General features: G+C 60.0%; 2 protein-coding genes across 3 annotated transcripts; one reads left to right on the forward strand and one right to left on the reverse strand.

Annotated features, from left to right (window-relative positions):
* Nucleotides 1–423: 423 nt before the first annotated feature.
* Nucleotides 424–11,397, forward strand: LOC121673113 (prominin-1-A-like). 2 transcript variants are annotated; one of them, XM_042046174.1, is made up of 26 exons: nt 424–526; nt 823–1,254; nt 1,443–1,653; nt 2,834–2,889; nt 3,113–3,318; nt 3,737–3,857; nt 4,003–4,066; nt 4,489–4,578; nt 4,839–5,029; nt 5,115–5,189; nt 5,490–5,553; nt 5,782–5,941; nt 6,201–6,353; nt 6,830–6,953; nt 7,111–7,202; nt 7,428–7,512; nt 7,621–7,764; nt 8,005–8,076; nt 8,268–8,357; nt 8,472–8,525; nt 8,842–8,922; nt 9,230–9,298; nt 9,395–9,484; nt 9,750–9,862; nt 10,798–10,815; nt 11,205–11,397. In XM_042046174.1, exons 3-26 carry the CDS (start codon nt 1,524–1,526, stop codon nt 11,254–11,256), a joined length of 2,394 nt encoding a protein of 797 aa, XP_041902108.1. In that variant the 5' UTR covers nt 424–526; nt 823–1,254; nt 1,443–1,523; the 3' UTR covers nt 11,257–11,397. The 2 variants fall into 2 exon arrangements, with proteins under 2 accessions (XP_041902108.1, XP_041902109.1); XM_042046175.1 differs by lacking the exon at nt 424–526 and having other exon boundaries at nt 1,169–1,254; nt 1,447–1,653.
* Nucleotides 11,398–13,656: 2,259 nt separating this feature from the next.
* Nucleotides 13,657–17,881, reverse strand: LOC121673112 (Hermansky-Pudlak syndrome 6 protein-like). Its single transcript, XM_042046173.1, is given in 3 exon segments — nt 13,657–16,354; nt 16,356–17,274; nt 17,561–17,881. Coding segments are annotated over 2 exon segments (2,454 nt in total). The 5' UTR covers nt 17,274; nt 17,561–17,881; the 3' UTR covers nt 13,657–14,818.
* Between the last annotated feature and the right edge of the window lie 13 nt (nt 17,882–17,894).

Genomic DNA, 17,894 nt, shown 5'->3' on the forward strand with positions numbered 1-17,894 from the left:
CTGGGGGCTCCAGCTACCCCGGGGCAGGGGGTGGGGGCTGCAGGGCACAGCTGACGGCTGGCATAGGTGGGCAGCGGGGGCGGGTACCGGCTGTGGCAGGATGGGGTAAGCACTGGTGCTCTTAGGCAAGGAGGGAGCATCCCCGGGGCACGGGCAGAGGGCCTATGGGCGGCGGGACAGGGCAGGGGCCGGGGTCTCTGGAGCAGATGCAGGATGTCAGGGTGGGTTGGGGCCAGGAGCAGGGGTGTCCCCCGCGTGGAGGGGGAGTGCCAAGGTGCAGCGGGGAGAGCTGGGGCGGAGGGCTCCCTTCGGCAGACGAGGGGGCCGGCGCGGTCGCACGCCCCGGACAGACCCCGGCTGGCCGGGGCGGAAGGGGCGGCTCTGTCCGGCCCTTCCCGCACCTCCCGGGGCCGCCCGCGCCGCGGGCTCGGTGCGGAGCCGTGCTGAGCTGTACCGAGCTGGGGAGCTCCGCCCGCCGCCGCTCGCCGGGACGCGACCCCCGGGGCACCTGCCCCGCGTCCACCGGGTGCGTCCGCGGCACAACCGGGAGCAACCCCTAGCCCCTCCCCGCTCCTGCCCCCGGTTGCGGCTCCCGGAGCTCCGGCGGCAGGGCGGGAGATGGAAACACACGGCGTGGGAAAGCTCTGCGGGGAGCGGGGATGGAGCCGAGCGGGCGCCCAACCTTTGAGGAAAATTGCTGTCTGGGGGCCCCTGAGGCAGCTCCCCGCTTGGGGGGACCGGGACGCGTGTGAAAAATGCCGGGTTTGCCGCAGTGCCCCATTTCGGAAGGTTTTTAGATGCAAAACCTGCTTCTGTGTCTAGAGCTGCTTTGTGTTGAAACTGTGAACGGCTCAACGCACCCCATCCCGACGGGATGCAGATGGTGTGGGGCGGAGCGGGCGGGACGGCTGGCCTCGGGATCACCCCAGGCAACCCAGCGCCTGGGTCGGGACAAGAGGAAACCAGCATGGGCACGGGAGCTTAGCGGAGGGCGAGGAGAGGAGCTCTTCCCGGTGCCTGGGTCGGGACAGGTCGGTGGTGACCGTGACCCCGGTATGGAGAGGCGGCCCGAGGTGGCCGGGTGCCAAGCGCTGTAAGGGGGCAGGGTGGGGCGATCCCGGCATCACCGCCTGCCCGGCAAACAGCTAGTCAGCAATCATCGCTGAAACTTAAACAAACCACAGACCTGGGCGCTGGCACGGTGCGGCCGGACCCTGCGGCAGCTGTGGGTGCAGAGAGGTGTCAGAGGACAGGGTGAGTGCTCTGAATCCGCTTCATCCCCCACAGCCCCCCATGTCTCTCGTGGGCACCTTCTGCCTGGCTTCCCACCCCACTGCTCACAGGACTCCCCATCCCTTCCTCGGTGCTGTCCCGCAGCTCTTTCCTTCCGGGCAGGAGCTGGCAGGTGCCTGATTTTTTCTCTCTGCGTTTCCTGGTCGGAGGCAGGGCAGTCTGGGTGTTCCCGTGCCCCGACGACACCGGCAGCTCCTCTCTGTGCCCAGGAGTCCTCTGGAGCTGCTGCGATGGAGCTGGGGAACATCTCGAAGCCCACGTACGGCCCTGGCCCCGAGGCGCCGGGGAGCAGCACGCCGGGGCTGGTGACAATGGCACACAGCTTCCTGCGGCTGGTGCAGCCCAACCCCCTGCCCGTAGGTGGGTGCATGGCGGCGGGGGGCTGGCAGTGGTGTGGGGGGGCTGCTTGGGGCTGCTGGGTCCCCGTTGAGCATGAGCCCTCCTGCAGTGGTGACTGTCCATCCAGCATCCATACGCTGGGTACTGGGTAAGGAGGGATATGGCTGGGGCAATCAGGAGTGGGATCCCAAGGATTGTGAGCTGTGTCCTGCTCATGTGCCATAACAGCTGTGGGGGTATCTTGGTTGGGCCCGAGGACAGGTGTTAGTGGTAGTGCCACCTTGCAGACTCCTGCCCCATCCTCCCTCCAGGTATTTTAATCCTAGGCCCCCAAAAATGTGCAGAGCAAACCCCACTCCTCCTGAAGGGTTTTTGCCTGTCTTGCAGCCCTCTTGTGCTTGCTGGCCACCAAGAGCAGTGTGTGCAGTGTGTGGCAGCACGGTGTGCACTCCCTGTGCACTGCCCTGTTTGCCAGCACTTGCCCTTGCTCCTGTCACTGTCACAGCTCTGTCCCAAAGCAGCTGCAGGTTTGCACAGGTGATACCAGGACCCTGCAGCTGCTTGGTATTCGTGGGGCGAGTGCTGCCCACCTGGAGGGAAATGCCACTCTGGCTGCTGGCACTTGTACTTCCTCCTTCACTAGGCTCAGCCCTTGCTCGCCATCAATGTTCTGGCAAAGGTGTGGCTGGCACACACCTTGACGGCTTTGTGAACTTCTGTCATGTAGACTACAGGGTACAATCAATGACCCCATGTGTCATCATGGCTTGTGATGAGGGCTTAGGGCACAAGAGGGAGAGCCCTGGGAATGAAAGAGGCAGTGTGGCAGTGGATCTTTGCCCCAGCACTCATTCCACACTGGCAGTGCTCTTGGGCATCTGTGTGAGGCTGGGCTGCAGGAGGGCAGCGCCAGGGCAGTGTCCCTTATGCCCACTGGGGTGAGGAACCCCCTTGTTCTGTGGACCCCCTGAGAGCCTGGGGGCTGGCAGCACTTTTCCCAGGTGCAAAAATGCTGCAGGATGTGATGGCTGGGGAGGGCAGCTGGAAGGGAGAAAAATGCCAGACTCAGAGCTGGTCTGAGCTGCAGGTGATGCCTGGGGCTGGGAGCCCCTCTCTGGGGTGAGCAGGGTCTGGGGCCCTCCTGGAGAGCCTGCCAGGGCCCAGCACCTGCTCATGGCCATCTGTACTTCTTGTCCCCTAGGGCTGTTTAATTTTGGGCAGTCCCAGAACAAGTTCAACCAGGAGGAAATCCACGAGGTGAGCAGGCAGCTGGGGCAGGGAGCCGGCAGTCCCAGACCACCGTGGACTGGGGGATGCTGGTGGGTGCTGCTCTGAGGCTGAGCCCTGGATGCTGGGCAGCAGTAAGGGGAGATGTTCTGCTCCCTGGGGGACGCATTTTGTCTGTTTGGGTCTGGACAGGGCGCTCAGAGCTTGTACAGGGGCACCAGTGTTATGCTGCCTCTCATTCTTCCTATCCCAGCTGCTGCTCTACGAACTGGGTTTCCTGGTCTGCGCGGCCATTGGAGTCCTCTTCATCATCCTCGTGCCGCTGGTGGGATGCTGCTTCTGCTGCTGCCGCTGCTGCGGGAACTGCGGCGGCCGCATGTACCAGAAGCAGGGCCGGCGGATGGGCTGCCGGCGCCGGGCGCTCTGGGCTTCTGTCCTGCTGGTCTCCGCTTTCCTCCTGTGAGTGCGCTGGCCGGGAGGCTCCGGATGGAACCCAGGGGTGGCTGGAAATGCCGGCGCTTGGCGGCCGTGCCAGGAAACTGCCATTGTTCTCGAGTAGATGGCGGCACGGCGGGACAAAGGAGAGGAAGCGGCGGCGGTGGGAAGCTGGCCCCGGGGGGCTGCGCATTGGCACGGTGCAGACCTTTCCCGACAGCTTCCCCACGGGCTAGTGGGCTCCCCCGTGCCTCAGTTTCCCGCGTCCCTCCTCTTTGGTCCCTCAGTGCAGGGCACTGGCTGGGATGCACTGGAAGCAGGGTTCACTGGTGTGCTCCAGACCCTGCAAGCTGGGGTCTGTGTGGGTGGATTTGGAGGGTACCGGGGGGGAGCACTGGGACTGAGCTCTCCACATGCTGACCCTGCCACCCTTCCCTTGTAGGGCTGGTGGTGTCTGTGCCTTCATCAGCAACGCCCGCCTCTCCCAAGCTGTGAAGAGCACCTTCCCCAATGTGAACAACACTCTGGACAATGTCCACATCTACCTGGCCTCCATCCCCCAGGCACGTATGGTCCCCCTGCCACGTCTGGGGGCAAGGGGCCAGGCGGGAGGAGCAGCCCAAATAGCCCCCTGGGGAAGGGCAACAGCAGGGCTGGCAGCAGAGAAAGGTCCCCACCCTCATTGACACCACATCTCTGTCCCTACAGCAAGTCAATTTTATCATCAATAGGAGCGACATCCCGCTGGACTATGCCAACCGCAGCCTCCATGGTGAGTATGTGCCACGGGAGGGGCTGGAGCATCCCCATGGCCATGTGGCGAGCTGCTCCAGGGTTGGGGGTCCTTGGGCAGTGGGGGTGCTGTGTGGGTTTGCCTTTCTGCCCTGTGGGTGTTTGCTGACCCTGCAGGCCACTGGGCTGGTTCTTATGGGGACGTCTAAAGGGACTGGGTCCGGAGGCTCCTCCAAGCTCCAGCTCTGCTCCACTTGCTGCTTTTCCCCATTCAGGGGGAATCCTCCTCTCTGGGAAGGGTGATGCAGGTGGTGGGAGACTGGAGATATCCCTATTGCCCCCCACCCGGGGGGGTGGGTGAGGGACGGGTGCTGGTGGTGTCAGTGTTTTCACCAGCTTTCCTGCAAGCCCTACGGCCTTGCAGAGGTCCTGTCATTGACACCACCTCTCCCATCTCTGCAGACATTGGGCCCAACCTGGGCAGCATGATCACCTCGCGCATCAGGAGCAGCACAGACGGGGTTCTGGGATCCCTCCAGAGCCTCTTGCAAGGTACTGGCCCCATCCCTGGGAGGCTGGCAGGGGCCTCAGGGGGATGCTGGAACTGAGAGCTAGGGTAGGTGCATGTTTGGGTAAGGCTCCCAGGGAGGCAGATCCCTCTGGCCTCCCAGCCACAGCTTGGGGCAAATGCTTTGACTTTGGGGGTGCCCCTATGTTGCATTTTTTCACGGGTTCCCAAGGTTCAGCTAGGTGAGAACGAGTCCCTGCCACACTGGCAGGATGAGGCCCTGAGCCCCCTGCTGTCTCTCCAGGGATGAAGACGCTGAAGGACACCTTTGGCAGCATTGCCATCAGTCGCTCCGACCTCGAGAAGCTGCAGAGCAACTACGGCCAGCAGCTGGCCAACCTGCGGGACAGGCTCAACCAGACCCTGCAGCGCTGTGGCCAGCCCTGCAGCCAAGTGTCCCTGGACCGGCTCGCCTTCACTGCCAACTTCAGCACAGTGAGAGGGGCAGGGTGCAGGTGAGGGGCCCCAACAGCCCCTACCCCAGCCCCAACAGCTCCCTCACCCCAGGCTCTTCCCGCAGATCCCTGGTGTGGAGCAGCAGCTGGAGGCACTGCGTGAGGTCTCTAACTCCAGCATAGAGACTGATTTAGAGGAGGTAAGGGGTGTCACCTTCACCTAGGCACAAAGCTGGGTGCTTCTGCAACTGCTGGGGCTGTGCTGACAGGGAGTGGGTCAGGAGGAGCTCTATCAGGAATTCAGTGTGTGACATGGAGGGAAGGGCTGGCTAGAGGCCTGCATGCTGTCCCAACCATCCCTGCACACTGGTAGGGTGGACTGGGTACTGTGGCGAGCCTGGCTGTCCTGTACTACTAGCATCTGGGGCAAGGGGATGTGCTGCTCAGCTCTGGATTGCAGGCAGGGAAGTGAGTTGTATGCTGTGCTCCCCTGGATGCAGGTTAACGGAATGCTGAACACCATCTCTGACAAGGTGCAAGAGCAGTCCCAGGAAGTGGTGGCAAGTAAGGAGGGCTTTGTGTGCTGATTTCTCCCTCTCCTAGGGCTCCCTCCTCTGTTTTCAAGCCATTCTTTCCCGGAGGTCTTTCCTGCAGCCCTGTCTGTCCCCAGGTGCCATGATGCCAATGTCATCCTTGGCCATGACTGCGCCTTTCCTATCCTTTCTGAGTCCCTGCTGCCCTGCAGGACCTGGGCAGCAGCTCGCAGTGCCAGTGTATTCCCTTTCCTTGCAGAGAGCCAGGACCAGCTGGGCCTCATCAGGCAGGAGATCAGAAGATTGCAGGAAGAGCTGCCACTCCTGGATGTGGAGGAGAAAGTTGGGGCCTTTCTGAACAATGCCACATCGGTGCTGGAGGAGTACAGGGAGCCAATCATCGCCTGGGATGGGCTCAGGTGGGTGAGGGGCTGTGTCCCCAGCTCCGTTGTCTGGAGAGTTTTAAGGCTCCTGCTCCTCCAGTTGCTGGAGGTGGGGGCTTGCTGGGTGGTGGGCTTGTGGGTGCAGGGTAGTCAGAGCTGTGCCTTGCAGACACACATGCCCCTTCCTTGTTGTGGGGCCTGGGACCTTTTTTCCTCCCCATGGAGGCAGCTGGTGGGCTGGCTGCTGGGGTCCCAGGTCCTGCTGCCTGACTCCTGCCCTTTTGTCTTCCCCCAGGCTGATCGTGTGTGCCCTCCTGTGCTGCACGGTGCTGCTGGTGGTCCTCTGCAACGTTTTTGGGCTGCTGCTGGGATCCCTGGGGCTGAAGGAAGGCGTGCTGCCCACACAGCGCAGCAGCCTCTCCAATGCTGGCGGGAACTTCTTCATGGCGTGAGGCTCAAGTGGCTGCCAAGGACATGTGTGGGATGGGTGGGATGGGCTGGCCTGGGAATGCTCAAGCTCCTAAATCATCACATTACTGCAGCCTAATGGCCTGCCCCATGGTGACTCCCCATGTAGGTGGTAAATTGAAGGTAAAACAAGGTGCTGGTGAGAGGCATTCGAGGGGGGCCCGTTTGCCCGTGACAGCGAGGGCTGGCAGTGTGTGCGTGGTCCTGCAGCTCTGTAGGGGAGTGCTGGCTTGTAAAGCTGTGGGAAGCTATTCTGGAATTCAAGCTCCAGGGTAGAGCCTGGTCATGCTCTGGGGGCTGAAGGCAGAACAGAGACATGTTTGTGGGACGGGTGGTGTTCCTGCAATTGTAGGGGGTGAGGGGTGTGCAGCCCCTGGGCTCTGTGAGCTGGGGGCAATGCCAGCATCAGTGCTGGGCCACAGGGCTGTGGTGCTGATGGCATTTCTGTCCTGGCAGAGGGGTTGGCTTCAGTTTCATCTTCTCCTGGCTGCTCATGCTGCTGGTGACGATCATCTTTGTGCTGGGGGGGAACATTTACATGTTCTTTTGTGAGTCCTGGCGCAACCAGCAGTTCTTCCAGGTAAGCTTGCTGTGGGGAGACAACCCTGCCTGGAGCCACTGGTGCCTAAATGAGGGCTGCTGGTGGAGCAGAGGAAGCACTGGCCATTTGGGATCCTCTTCCAAGCTGTCCTGCCATGCACTATGTCTAGTTTCTCCATCTCTTTCCTTGCTCTTAGCTCCTGGACACCCCTGGCCTGATCCCTGGCTTCAGTCTCTCAGAGCTGCTGGGCCTGGAGGGTAACACAGCAAACTTCTCAGAGATATACAGGTAGGTCCCAGGCCTGACACTGTGTCTTTGGGGGGAGTAGAGCTGCTCAATGCCCTCAGATGCTCTCCAGGAGCAGGGCAGCTTGCCCTACCTGCCCTGGCTGTGGGTAGGCACTGATCACAGGGAAGGAGCAAGATGTAACCTACCTGCACAGGTGAGGACATGCTCTTGGGAGGGGGTGGCCCTTACCTGCCCTGTTTTCAACCTTGTGCCCCCATCCTGCAGGCAGTGCCAGCAAGATGCTTCCCTGTGGCAAACTCTGCACTTGGACCAGAGTGTGCCCCTGGATGAGCTCTTGAATATCAGCCAGGTGAGCATGGGGGGTACCAGGGTCTTGAGGGCAGGGATCCAAACCCAGGGCTGAGGGGACAGTGACGGGCCAGCACATGTCCCATCACGGCCCCCTTTGCTCTGACAGTACACAGGAAACATCTCCACAGCTTTTGAGAAGATGAACATCACCCTCAGCCCCATCTCCCTGCTCAGCCAGAGCCAGAAAGACCTGCTGCTGAATGCCAGTCGGGCAGCACAGCCCCCCAACTTCACCCTCACCCTGGAGCAGGTGTTCTGGGTGCAGCCTCGTGTTGGGATTGGGGCGGGGTGGATGTGGGTTGAGGAGGTCCACTGCTCTGTCCTTTTTGCTGCTGTGGGAGTCCTCTGCCATCTGTGTAACCCTTTAGGGTAACAGGGCACATCCTCTGCCTGCAAGGCCCTGGCTCCACTCTGCCCCACAAAGAAGGGGTATGGCTCCCCTCATGAGCCGCATTCCTCATTCTCATAGCTCTATCTCTGCCTTTTCCAGCTGGATCGGAATATGACACAGGGAAGCCTCCTGGATCTGGCTGCAGAGTTGGAGCAGCTGGCAGAGAAAGTGGTGAGAGACCATGACACCGCAGGGCCGTGGCCACCCTGTCCCCAAAGCCACTGGTTGCAAGGTCTCCTCTGTGCCTGCCTGGGTGTTGAGGGGAGCCCCTTCACTCTCGCCCAGCTCTTTTCCCCAGCCTGGCCCATCAGCTGGCTGTGGTGGGGCACAGAGCTGGGCACTGCTGACTGCGGCTCTTCCAGGGCACAGATGTGAAGAAGGACCTGGAAGATGAAGCTAGCAAACTGAGGGAGCTGGACAAGGACATGCAGGCCAGCTTCTCTGGACCACTGGTGAGTGATGCTGGGGGACGTCCTGGGGATGCTGGGTTGGGCTCAGAGCCTGCTGGCAGGGTCTTGTCTGAGCTGTGGGGTCTGCACCTCTGACCCCTCTTTCTCTGTCCGCAGCAAAGTCTGAAGGAGAACATCCACTTAGTGCAGACTGGGGCTGCCCAGCTAGAGGTAAGCTGCACAAAGGGAATGCACGCCAGTCCGGGGCACCCTGCAAAGCACCCTCGAGGTCCTGCAGTCTGGGGGGCTGGTGGCTGCTGGGACTCTTCATGTGCTGCAGGGGCTGCTCATGGGGTAGAGGGAGGGAGGCCACAGACCCTGCCAAGTGCGGGCTCCCTCCACCTGAGGTACTTGGCACTACCAGTGTGTGACTACTGGGAACACCCCAGCTCAGAGAGGCTGTGCCCCAGGGATTGCTGCTGTGCAGGGTCGGTGAAGTGCAGGGACCCCACTTAGATCACGCTGCTGAGAGCATCTTTCATCTCAGGGACAGACAACAGCTGCACTAGACAAAGCCAGCAAAACTCAGGAGTTCCTGGAGAGGGAGACACCAAACATCATCAAGAACGTGAGCTTGCCTTACCCTGCTGCCAGGCCACACAGACCGGACTCCCTCACCAAGACTTCCCTCTGTGCAGGGAAGCCAAACCTTTCCTGGCTGCTCATCCTGCCTGCCTTCCCTGGGCATCTCCTGTATCCCTGGGTGCCCCCTTCCCTTATGGCATTTCTGGCAAGGGACTGGGGTGGGGTGAAGCATTGAGCCCTATTGCTGCTGGGCTGAGGTGGTCTGAGAGCCCTGATCCTGACATGGAGGGGACATGGGCCATGGAGGGGGCTGGTGGTGCAGCATCTCCACTCTGTGCTTACCCCTCCAGGAGACGTGGGCCTTCCTGGAGCAGCTGTTGGATTTCTTTGAGACCTATATTTCATGGGCTAAGAGCAGGGTAAGCTGAGCCTTCCTCAGTGAGGTGGAGAGAAAGGGAGGATGAGCTGCAGGGCTTTGTGGATGCTGATATATGCTGTCCCCACCATGTCCCCAGCTGACAGAAGATGTGGCACGTTGCAAGCCCATAGCTCAGTCCTTGGATAATGTGGAAGTCATTGGCTGTGACTACATCATGGACTCTGTGGTGAGTGGGGCAGCCATGTGTAGAGTGACACACGTGTGTGGGGTGGCAGTGAGGTCCTCTTGTCCTCGTGCACAGGATGAGGGATGCAGGGAAGGATGAGGGATGCACAGGAAGCAGTGCTCAGCTTCTCCCCAGCAAATTGCTATGGCTAAGAGCAAAGGCCAGGCTCTGAGAAGGAGTGGGTGGTTACTGGGGAGCCCTGGGAGCAAATGAGATGCTCCCAGTTGCTATCTGGGCCTAATGGCTCTTCCTCCACCCTACACAGAATGCTTTCTGGTTCAGCCTGGGCTGGTGCACCTTGTTCCTGCTGCCCAGCATCATCCTGGCCGTCAGACTTGCCAAGTTCTACCGCCGCATGGATATTGCTGATGTGTACAGGTGAGGAGCAGCCCCACCCCCTGTGACCACACTAGGTGTAGGGTCCCCCTGCCATCTGTCCCTTCATGTCCTGTGGGGCTGATGCTAAAGTAACGTGGGCTGGGGAGGACCTGAGACGTGGCTTGGAGCCCTTAGCTTTTGAGGATGGAGATGCTCTGAAGAGCTTTTCTCTGCCTACTTTGAACCTCCCCTTTGGGCAGACAAAGGTGCATCCCCTTTGGAGGAAGGAGCCTGGCAGGGCTGCAGCCCCAGCCTGGCTCAAGTCCACCACCTGACTCACTCTGTTTAGCACCATTTTTGTGCTGGAGCACTGGCATGGGAGCACAGCTGGATGCAGTGCAGAATGCAATGTGCTGCGTGGTTGGTGGCATTGCTACGAGGGTGCAGTGCTTGCTCGCATGCCTGTGGCTGCCGGTGTCCTGGGGCTGCCCCCCAACCCTCTGGGACCCTCTGCCCAGCAGCTCCACCACCAGCACAAGCACTGACCCCTGAGGGTACTGAGTAGTTTCCAGCTGGATTTCCAACTCCTGAGGGCTACATCGTGGCCCTGCAGTGCAGCTGGTGTGCTGGGGCTTCCCCAGTGCCCCACCTGCCCACCCTCTGAGCTGGCTGGAGACATGGGCTCAGCTGCCCAGGCACCTCAGGGAACTAAAGTTGTGGCATAGGGAGCTGGGGGCTGCTGAGCTGTGAGCATGGGGCCCTGCTCTGCCTGCCTGGGGAAGGAGCACTGATGCTCTGGGGGGGGGGGGCCTGTAAGAGCCTGTGCTCCCTGTTCAGATCAGGCAGCCAGGATGGAGAGGACCACAGCACCCTGAAGGCCACGTTTTCCTTTTGTGACCCATGGGAGACCTTGTCCCACCATGAGATGCTGGGCTGTCCCACAAGGCTTCTTCTTGCCCCACTAACACTGTTCCCTCTTTTTTTCTCCCCTCTAGGAATGAAGACTTTGAGATGTAAGCTACTTACACTGCCAGGTCCCTGTGTGGGGTGGGAGGCAGCCCCTGTGGTATGAGGGGGTCAGGGAACAGAGGGAGAGGGATGAGGACCAGGGTGAGTGCCAGACCAAGGAGTGTGCTGGTACCAGGGGATGGTTGTGAAGGTGGGACTTTTGTAGAGCACACAGTTGTGGGGTCCTCTATCATCTTCCCACACTCCTAAATTTGGAGGTGCTGCTGGTCCCAGTCTCCTGAGCTGGTGGGTTTGGGGAAGCTGTCTCCACACCCTATTTCCTGTGGGGCTGGGTGATAGGAGTGGGATGATATTTGACCATCCCAGTGCATCCTGAGCTGTCCCTTGTTCCCCTCTGTGGCTGGGGGTGACATAGGTGACCTTGGTTTTGCAGGCCACCCACATTCAACTCCTACAAAATCCCCAGACCTTCCACAAGGCATTAGCCCCCATCACGTGCAGATGGAGGAGGAAATGGACAGCCCCCCCTCACTTGAAAAATGTGATTATTTATTTTTGCAGGGAGCCTGCCTCTTTCCAAGGCTGTAATTTTTGGTATCAAACAATAAATGGTGTGTTTGTGTGCACTGCGGGATGTGACTGCGCTCCTCAGGTCTAGATGAGATGGAAGTACACAGGGGTAGGGGCATGGAGGGTTCCCCATTGCTGGCACAAGCTGAGGCTGTGCCTGGGACCAGAGGGCTCTTTCTGGTGTTCCCAAGTGTGCTCTGCCCACAGCCAGCCTATGGGTTGATACAGGACCACTGCTCAGCATCACCAACACTGGGTGATGTTCCCCTCAGTGGGCAGCCCTTTGCACCTCTGACTGGGTGAGTGCCAGGTCCTTCCCTGGGAAAAGCCACACAAAGAGCCTCCTGTCCATGAAGTGCCACCCCAAGCTGTCACCAGCGCGTGAGCACTTCCCTCTGGCAAGGCTGGTATGTATCATCTGTGGGTTTCCAGTGAGTTTATGGAGTGCCTGCAGCCCACAACTCCTTCCCTCTGCAAGATATGGTGGCACGGGTACTTTCTGTGCCCACCCCTGCACAGCCCATGCTCTGCATGGAAACAGCTGCATGTGCAGATGAACAAAGGGTGACTTGGTCTAGAGCCTTGGGGCAAGTTCAGGTATTGCTTTGTGCTGCTCCTTGGTGCAAGTGCAGGGACCATCCCGAAAGCCGTGTCAGGCACAGGGGATATACGTGAGCAGCTTGACTCATTTCCTTTGTTGCAAAGTCCAAGTTTCTCTGGAGCAGAGTGAGAGGGCCGGGCCAGCCCTCCACTACGTGCATCTGCTTTATTGCTTTTCCACTTGCGTTCAGATCTAATTGTTAGTTATTCCTTTGGGCATTATCTGAAGCTGCAGCAGCCTTGCCTCCTGCTGTCTTCCCCCCAGCAGTCTGACTGCAGAGAGAGCCCTGTGCTTGCCTATCACTCAGCTGAATCTGTCCTTCAGATTGGTTTGGCCCCTGCTTCCCCCAGGGATGGCCACTTCCTGGTCCTTGGAGTGAGATATCCAGCACGCCCTTGGAAAACATTCTGCTCAGTTTTGTCTCTTGTTTTCCTCTGCCCTGAATCCTCAGCCTCCAGAATTCTGACAACTTCCTGCTTGTCTAGGGCCCACATGTGTGAGGCCCCAAGCCTCAGACTGTCCCTAGTGCATTGTATTCCCTGCTTCCTCTTCCCTTGCTGTGCCTCAGGGACACCAGCTCACACAGGACTGCTGCTGGCTTCAGTTTCCGCTTGCTAGCTTTGTGGGCATTGCTTCTTCCCTGCTCTGCCTTCTCTGCAGAGCCAGTGCTGGAAGGCAGAGAGCTTGACCCTTATTCAGCATGTCACTGTGGCCACCTGCCCCCAAACCCAGGATGGAGAGGACCTGGCAATGAAGATGTCTCCCCGAAATGACTGCACAGCCTTTGCCAAGATGTGGGGCTTGCTCTCAGCAGCTCCCCATTCAGTGCTGCTCCAGGGCAGTGTTCCAATCCCTGAAGCCGTGGCTCTAAGAGGAGCCATCCATCATGCTCCTCCTGAGCAGCCCTGGGAGGTGGGTGAGAGCAGCGTCAGGCAAGGCCAGCAGCTGCCTGGAGAGGAGGCAAGGAGGCAAGGACAGCTCATTACAAAATGCCCACAGCGGCTGCCACCAGCTCTCCTTTCAGGCCACGCTCCCTCTGCTCATGTGCACGGCAGCTGCCAGAATCGAGGCGGCTCCACTGTGTGAGAGGGAAACTCACAGCACCCCATGGCCACGCACAAGGCTCCCCACAAGGAAGAGCTCATCAATAACAAGCCAGTCGCTAGGGAACCATTGCAGCAGTTCCTCTTTGCCAGGCCTTTTTCCACCACAGGGACTTTCCACAGCCAAGCCCTTGTCTGGGGGAGACCCTGCCACATCTTTACAGTGGTTTCACAAGCAAGAATCTCTCCAACGGCAGCTCTGACACTTTGTGACTGGCAGCAGGATTTCGCTGGGCCAGCCAGGTGCTCGCTGTTGCTAGCTTTCCTAAAAAATAGACGATTTACAGCTCTTGAGAAAAAAATCCTCCCTTCCTCAACTCTCTGTTGGGCCCAGCCACAGCCATGCACGGCCTGGATGGCCCTTCCCTGTGGCACACACGCTCCAGCCTGCCTGTGCAGACTCCTGCCTCCATGGCTTCATAGTGGTAAGCAGCTGAGTACCACAGAGGGAATGAGGTGTCTGGGCATGCTTTCCGAGCCCAGCTGTACCAGTGGTGAGCCACGCTGAGCAGCACCAGAGAGATGAGCCTAGCCACTTTTCAACAGAAGCAAAACAAAACCACCCTCCTCCTGAGGGTGTGTACCCTCATAACATCCACCACCACCTCAGCACTGCTTTAGGAACCTTTATTTTTAAAAGGAGTCTGTCTTCCACACTTAAGACCACTCTCAAGAGGATTAATGCAGGTGAATCTCCCACAGCCCAAAAAGGCAACAGACAGCTCCTTTACACCACAGTCCAGAATGCAGGGGCAAAGCCACAGCCATGGTTTCCCTCCTGGTGGAGGGGCCAGGCACAGGGCACCCGAGAGAGGCTCAAACCTGGATCTTCCTGCACAGCTGCTCTCAAGTTACACTGATTTTGCAAACAGAGGCACAATATGAGCCAGACAACCCTGACAAAGCCCCTTTGTATGCAAAGGGCAAAGACAGAGGAGATGGGAACAGAGGGCCCGGGTGTCCTGCAGCATAATCCAAGCTTCCACAAAGGAAAGGGAAAGGCAGGGGCCAGCCCCAAGCTCACACAGGCTGCTGCAAGCTTCTCAGCTCCGAAGAGAGTTTGGGTACTGTCTGGGACAGAGAGATAAGGGAATTAGGCTGCTCTTTTCAGCTAAGTAGCTGCAATCAGTCACAGCTACAGGATTGATCCCAGAGGAACTGTGGAGAGACAACGTGTGGAATGCTGCAGCTGCCAGCATGTGTGCTGGGACCCCCAGTGCCATGGAGCTGTGCCACACTGGCATTTAGCATCTGAGCCCAAAGCAGCAGGACTCAGTGACCCAGCTGCAAGAAACACGCCCTGTTTCTCACAGGCAGAGCTTGGAGGCACCACCCAACTCACTGAGCAGAGAATAGGGGGGAAAGACTGTGGGTATCCCTGCCTACCACTCCACCACCAGTACTAGAGGATCAGGAAAGTAGAAGTGGAGTTAAAAAGGAACCAAAGAAGCCAAAACCAAAGTGCTTTGGGCAGGGAGCAGTTCTGTAGTCCTGTAGTGCAGCCAGTGTTTTCATCTGCAAATGCACCCGGCATTTGCTCCTCCACTGGCACACACAATTGCACTTGCTAGGAACAGCCAGAAAGCCTATCCTGGCTCAGAGGAGATCCCCCAACCCCAGCCACCCAACAGCCTCTTCGAGATGCTGCTGCAGGGATGCTTTAGAAAGGAGCAGGCTTCCATACTGCCAGGACAGGTAGCATTTCCTAGGGTGGATGCAGCTTTCCCTTCCTTGTACACCCAGGGCTTGGGATCACAATGTTCTTCCCCCCCTTCACACACCGTCATCCTGTAGCAGTGCTGAGGGTGAGGAAGTCCTTGCCATGGGTGGCTGAGGAACATCATTGTCCACTGCTTTTGAGGGGATTTTGTGCTCTCGGGGTGGGGTGGGAGGGGGGAAGGTGGTGCTCTGCAGGGCATCCGAGTATATGTCCTCCTGGACACTGGGACACTGCACGACCCTCTGCAGCAGTGGCTTAAGCAAGCCCACGGTCAGCTGGTTCCCCTCACTGGAGAAAGGCACTGGGTCCTCCTCCTGGGAGTGAGGGAGGTGCTGCAGGACCACGGTGAGGATGTCTGAGGCAGTGAGCTCAGTGGGGCACAGTGGCCACAGCCTGTCCAGGTAAGGGTCCAGCTCCCGGTGCTGGGCCAACTCAGCCAGGAGTGTGGTGAATATCTCCTTGTTAAGCAAGGGGCTGAGTTTGGAGAACTTCTCTGCCACCTCCACCACCCGCTGCCACTGCTTCAGACGGATGAGAAGGTGCAGAGCTTGCAGCACAGCCTTAGGCCTCTTGCTGCAGAGCAGCAGTTCCAGCTCCATCTCGTCATCTGCCTCACCATGTTTGTTCTTTCGGGCCAGCACTACCAGTGCTCTCTTGTACAGCGGCACCCGGCCCTCTGGGCCCTCCTTGCTGCTGTATGACCAAGAGTTGCTAATGTATTGCTGGGTCAGCTCCACAAAGCTGGGCAACCACTTGGGTTTGAACCTCAGGAAGGAGGCGCAAATGAGCTCATAGAGTGGGACCATCCCATTCTGACCCACCTCCTCCAGTTGTGGCTGACACAGGACCTTCTTCCATACCTCTGGGGTGGCCCTGGCTACCAAGAGGCCGTCCCCATTCTGCTGCAGCTGCAGGCAGCTCCTTGTGGCCTTCCAGGCAGCCTTGGGGAAGGAGGCAAAGACAGAGTTCAGATAGGCCAAGTTGTCCTTGTCCATGTCAGACTGCAGAATGCGGCTGACCTCCTGCTCCACCAGCTCGTTGCAGTAGCTTTCCACCTCACTCTCTGGGGCACACACCACACAAGTCTTGAGGAGCTCCAGGCTCATGTAGCTCTGCAGCTCCAGGCTCAGTGTGCTCAACAGCTTGGCATAGGTGTCTTGTAGGCCTCGGGCTGGCTTCTGCTTCTGGTGGAGGCTGTGCTGCAGGATGGCAGCGAGAACCACAGGAGCCTGGAATGCACCACCTTTCTTCAACTTCTCCACTGTCAACTTGGAGCTGCTGAGGCTCCTCCTCTGGTAATACCTGCAGGCCTCCTCAAACACCATCTCCACCAGGCATGGCTCAGGCCTGCTGCTGTCCTCAGGTTTGGAGAAGCTAAAGCTGTAGATGCCAGTTTGAGTGAGGAGCTGGATACTGTCCTCCTCTCCCTGGGACTCCAGGAAATGTACCTCTTTCATCCTCAGGACTTCCTTTTCTATAAGCCTTCCACTGTTCTGGTCTACAAGGTACACTACTCCAGCCAGCACACAGGCCAGGATGCTGCCGAAGGTCTTCAGCCGGACAGGACTCCCTTGGGCCAGGGGGCCCCCCCTCCAGGTCAAAGATATGCCTCTGTGTCCCATCTGGCTCCACCACACTCACAGAACCCTTTGTGCTCACCAGCAGCAGACCCCCACTGTTGGACACAGTGGAGGTGTGAATGTCCAGAGGTGCGAAACCTGAGAGAAGGCCCACAGAACCCAGCAGGAGTTTCCTGAAGTCTGACTCGCTGCTGGAGTGCAGCACCTTGCTGTGGATGAAGCCTGCAGAGGGGGCTGTGATGGTGAACTTTGCCTTCTCTGGATGCCAGATGAGGAGGAATTTGGAAGTGGTGGCAAAGCCGGCAGCAGCAGCAGGCACTAGGAAGATGTGTTGGGGGGAAGCCAGGACCTGGTACTCGGGGCTGTTGTGCAGGACTATCCTCACAGCGCCCAGCCGCACGCCTTGCTCCCCCACCTCCAGAGCACGGGCACAGACACAAAACCTGAAGGCACACTTGCTCATGTCCGAGTGAGCACCCAGCGGTGGCCTCTCCTCACACCACACCAGGCTGGCTCCCTGGCTGCACACGGAGATGACTCGTGCCCGGGCACCCTGGCAGAGCTCCAGTGTCTGCAGCAGCTGCCAGCCCACGGCCACCACAAAGTGCCAGACTTCGGTCCGGCCATGTTCCCACACCACGGCCAGTACCCAGGAGCCCAGTACGACAGGGCTCTGCAGGAAGAGCAGTCCCACAAGAGCTGGCTGGGGCGGCTGCCAGGTCCTCTCCAGGTCGGCTCCAGCGATGCTGTGGCGCTGGAAGGCCACCACCCGGGGCAGGGTGGGCGGCCGGCTCTTCTGCAGGAGCAGGAGGTGCTGCCCGTCGGGGCTGGACTGGACGTGGCTGGGCTCTTCTCCGCGGCACAACAACTCCCGCAGCCAGTGGCCTCGGCTGAAGTCACTCAAGTCGGAGACCTGCTGCAGCTTCATCCTGTCAGCGACAGCGTGCACCAGGGCGAGCCGGGGCACGGAGCCACAGCCGCCACCCAGTCCCCTCCCGGAGCCCCGCCGCACCCTACTCCCTGGCGCCCTGCTCCCTCGGCCCTCTAGGAGACCCCCACGGACCCCTCGGGCACCTTCCCGCCGCGTCGAGCCGGTTCCGCGGCAGCAACTCCCAGGGACCGGCCGCACCCCGAGCTCCCCGCACACCCAGCGCCGCCCGAGAGAGCTCCGCGCTGCCCCGGGCACCCGCGGGTCCCCCTCCCGCCAGGACCCACCTGCCGCGGCGGCGACTGCCGACCGGGGCCGGGGCCGGTGGCAGCTCCGCTCGGCGCTGCGCAGTCACGGGGCCGCGGGTTTCCGGGCACAGCCGCTCCGCGCCGCCCCGGGCCGTCCCGCTCCTACTTCCGCCGCCGGCGCGGGGTGCGCCGTAGGGCCGCGTTCCGGGGACGATCCGCGGCTCCCCGCAGACGGCGGGGCCATTAGTTACCGGTGTGTGTGTGGGTGTGTGTACGCGTCTCAGTCCCCGAAGGGCGAGCCGAGCTCCAGCCGGCCCGGGGAGGAGCCTCTCCCGCCCGCCCCGCCTGCGGGAGCCGCGGCCGCGCGGGGAAC

The sequence above is a fragment of the Corvus kubaryi genome, unplaced genomic scaffold (assembly GCF_017639235.1).
Source record: "Corvus kubaryi isolate FWS band 111438036 unplaced genomic scaffold, C.kubaryi_AGA036_p1.0 65200, whole genome shotgun sequence".
Taxonomy (NCBI): Eukaryota; Metazoa; Chordata; class Aves; order Passeriformes; family Corvidae; genus Corvus; species Corvus kubaryi.

Excerpts from the sequence above, each read along its gene's own strand:
- LOC121673113 (XM_042046174.1), top strand. The coding sequence starts at position 1,524 with ATGGAGCTGGGGAACATCTCGAAGCCCACGTACGGCCCTGGCCCCGAG. Across the intron at positions 8,077-8,267 it reads AGCAGCTGGCAGAGAAAGTG|GGCACAGATGTGAAGAAGGA; the intron begins GTGAGAGACCAT and ends CGGCTCTTCCAG. Across the intron at positions 9,485-9,749 it reads ACTACATCATGGACTCTGTG|AATGCTTTCTGGTTCAGCCT; the intron begins GTGAGTGGGGCA and ends CACCCTACACAG.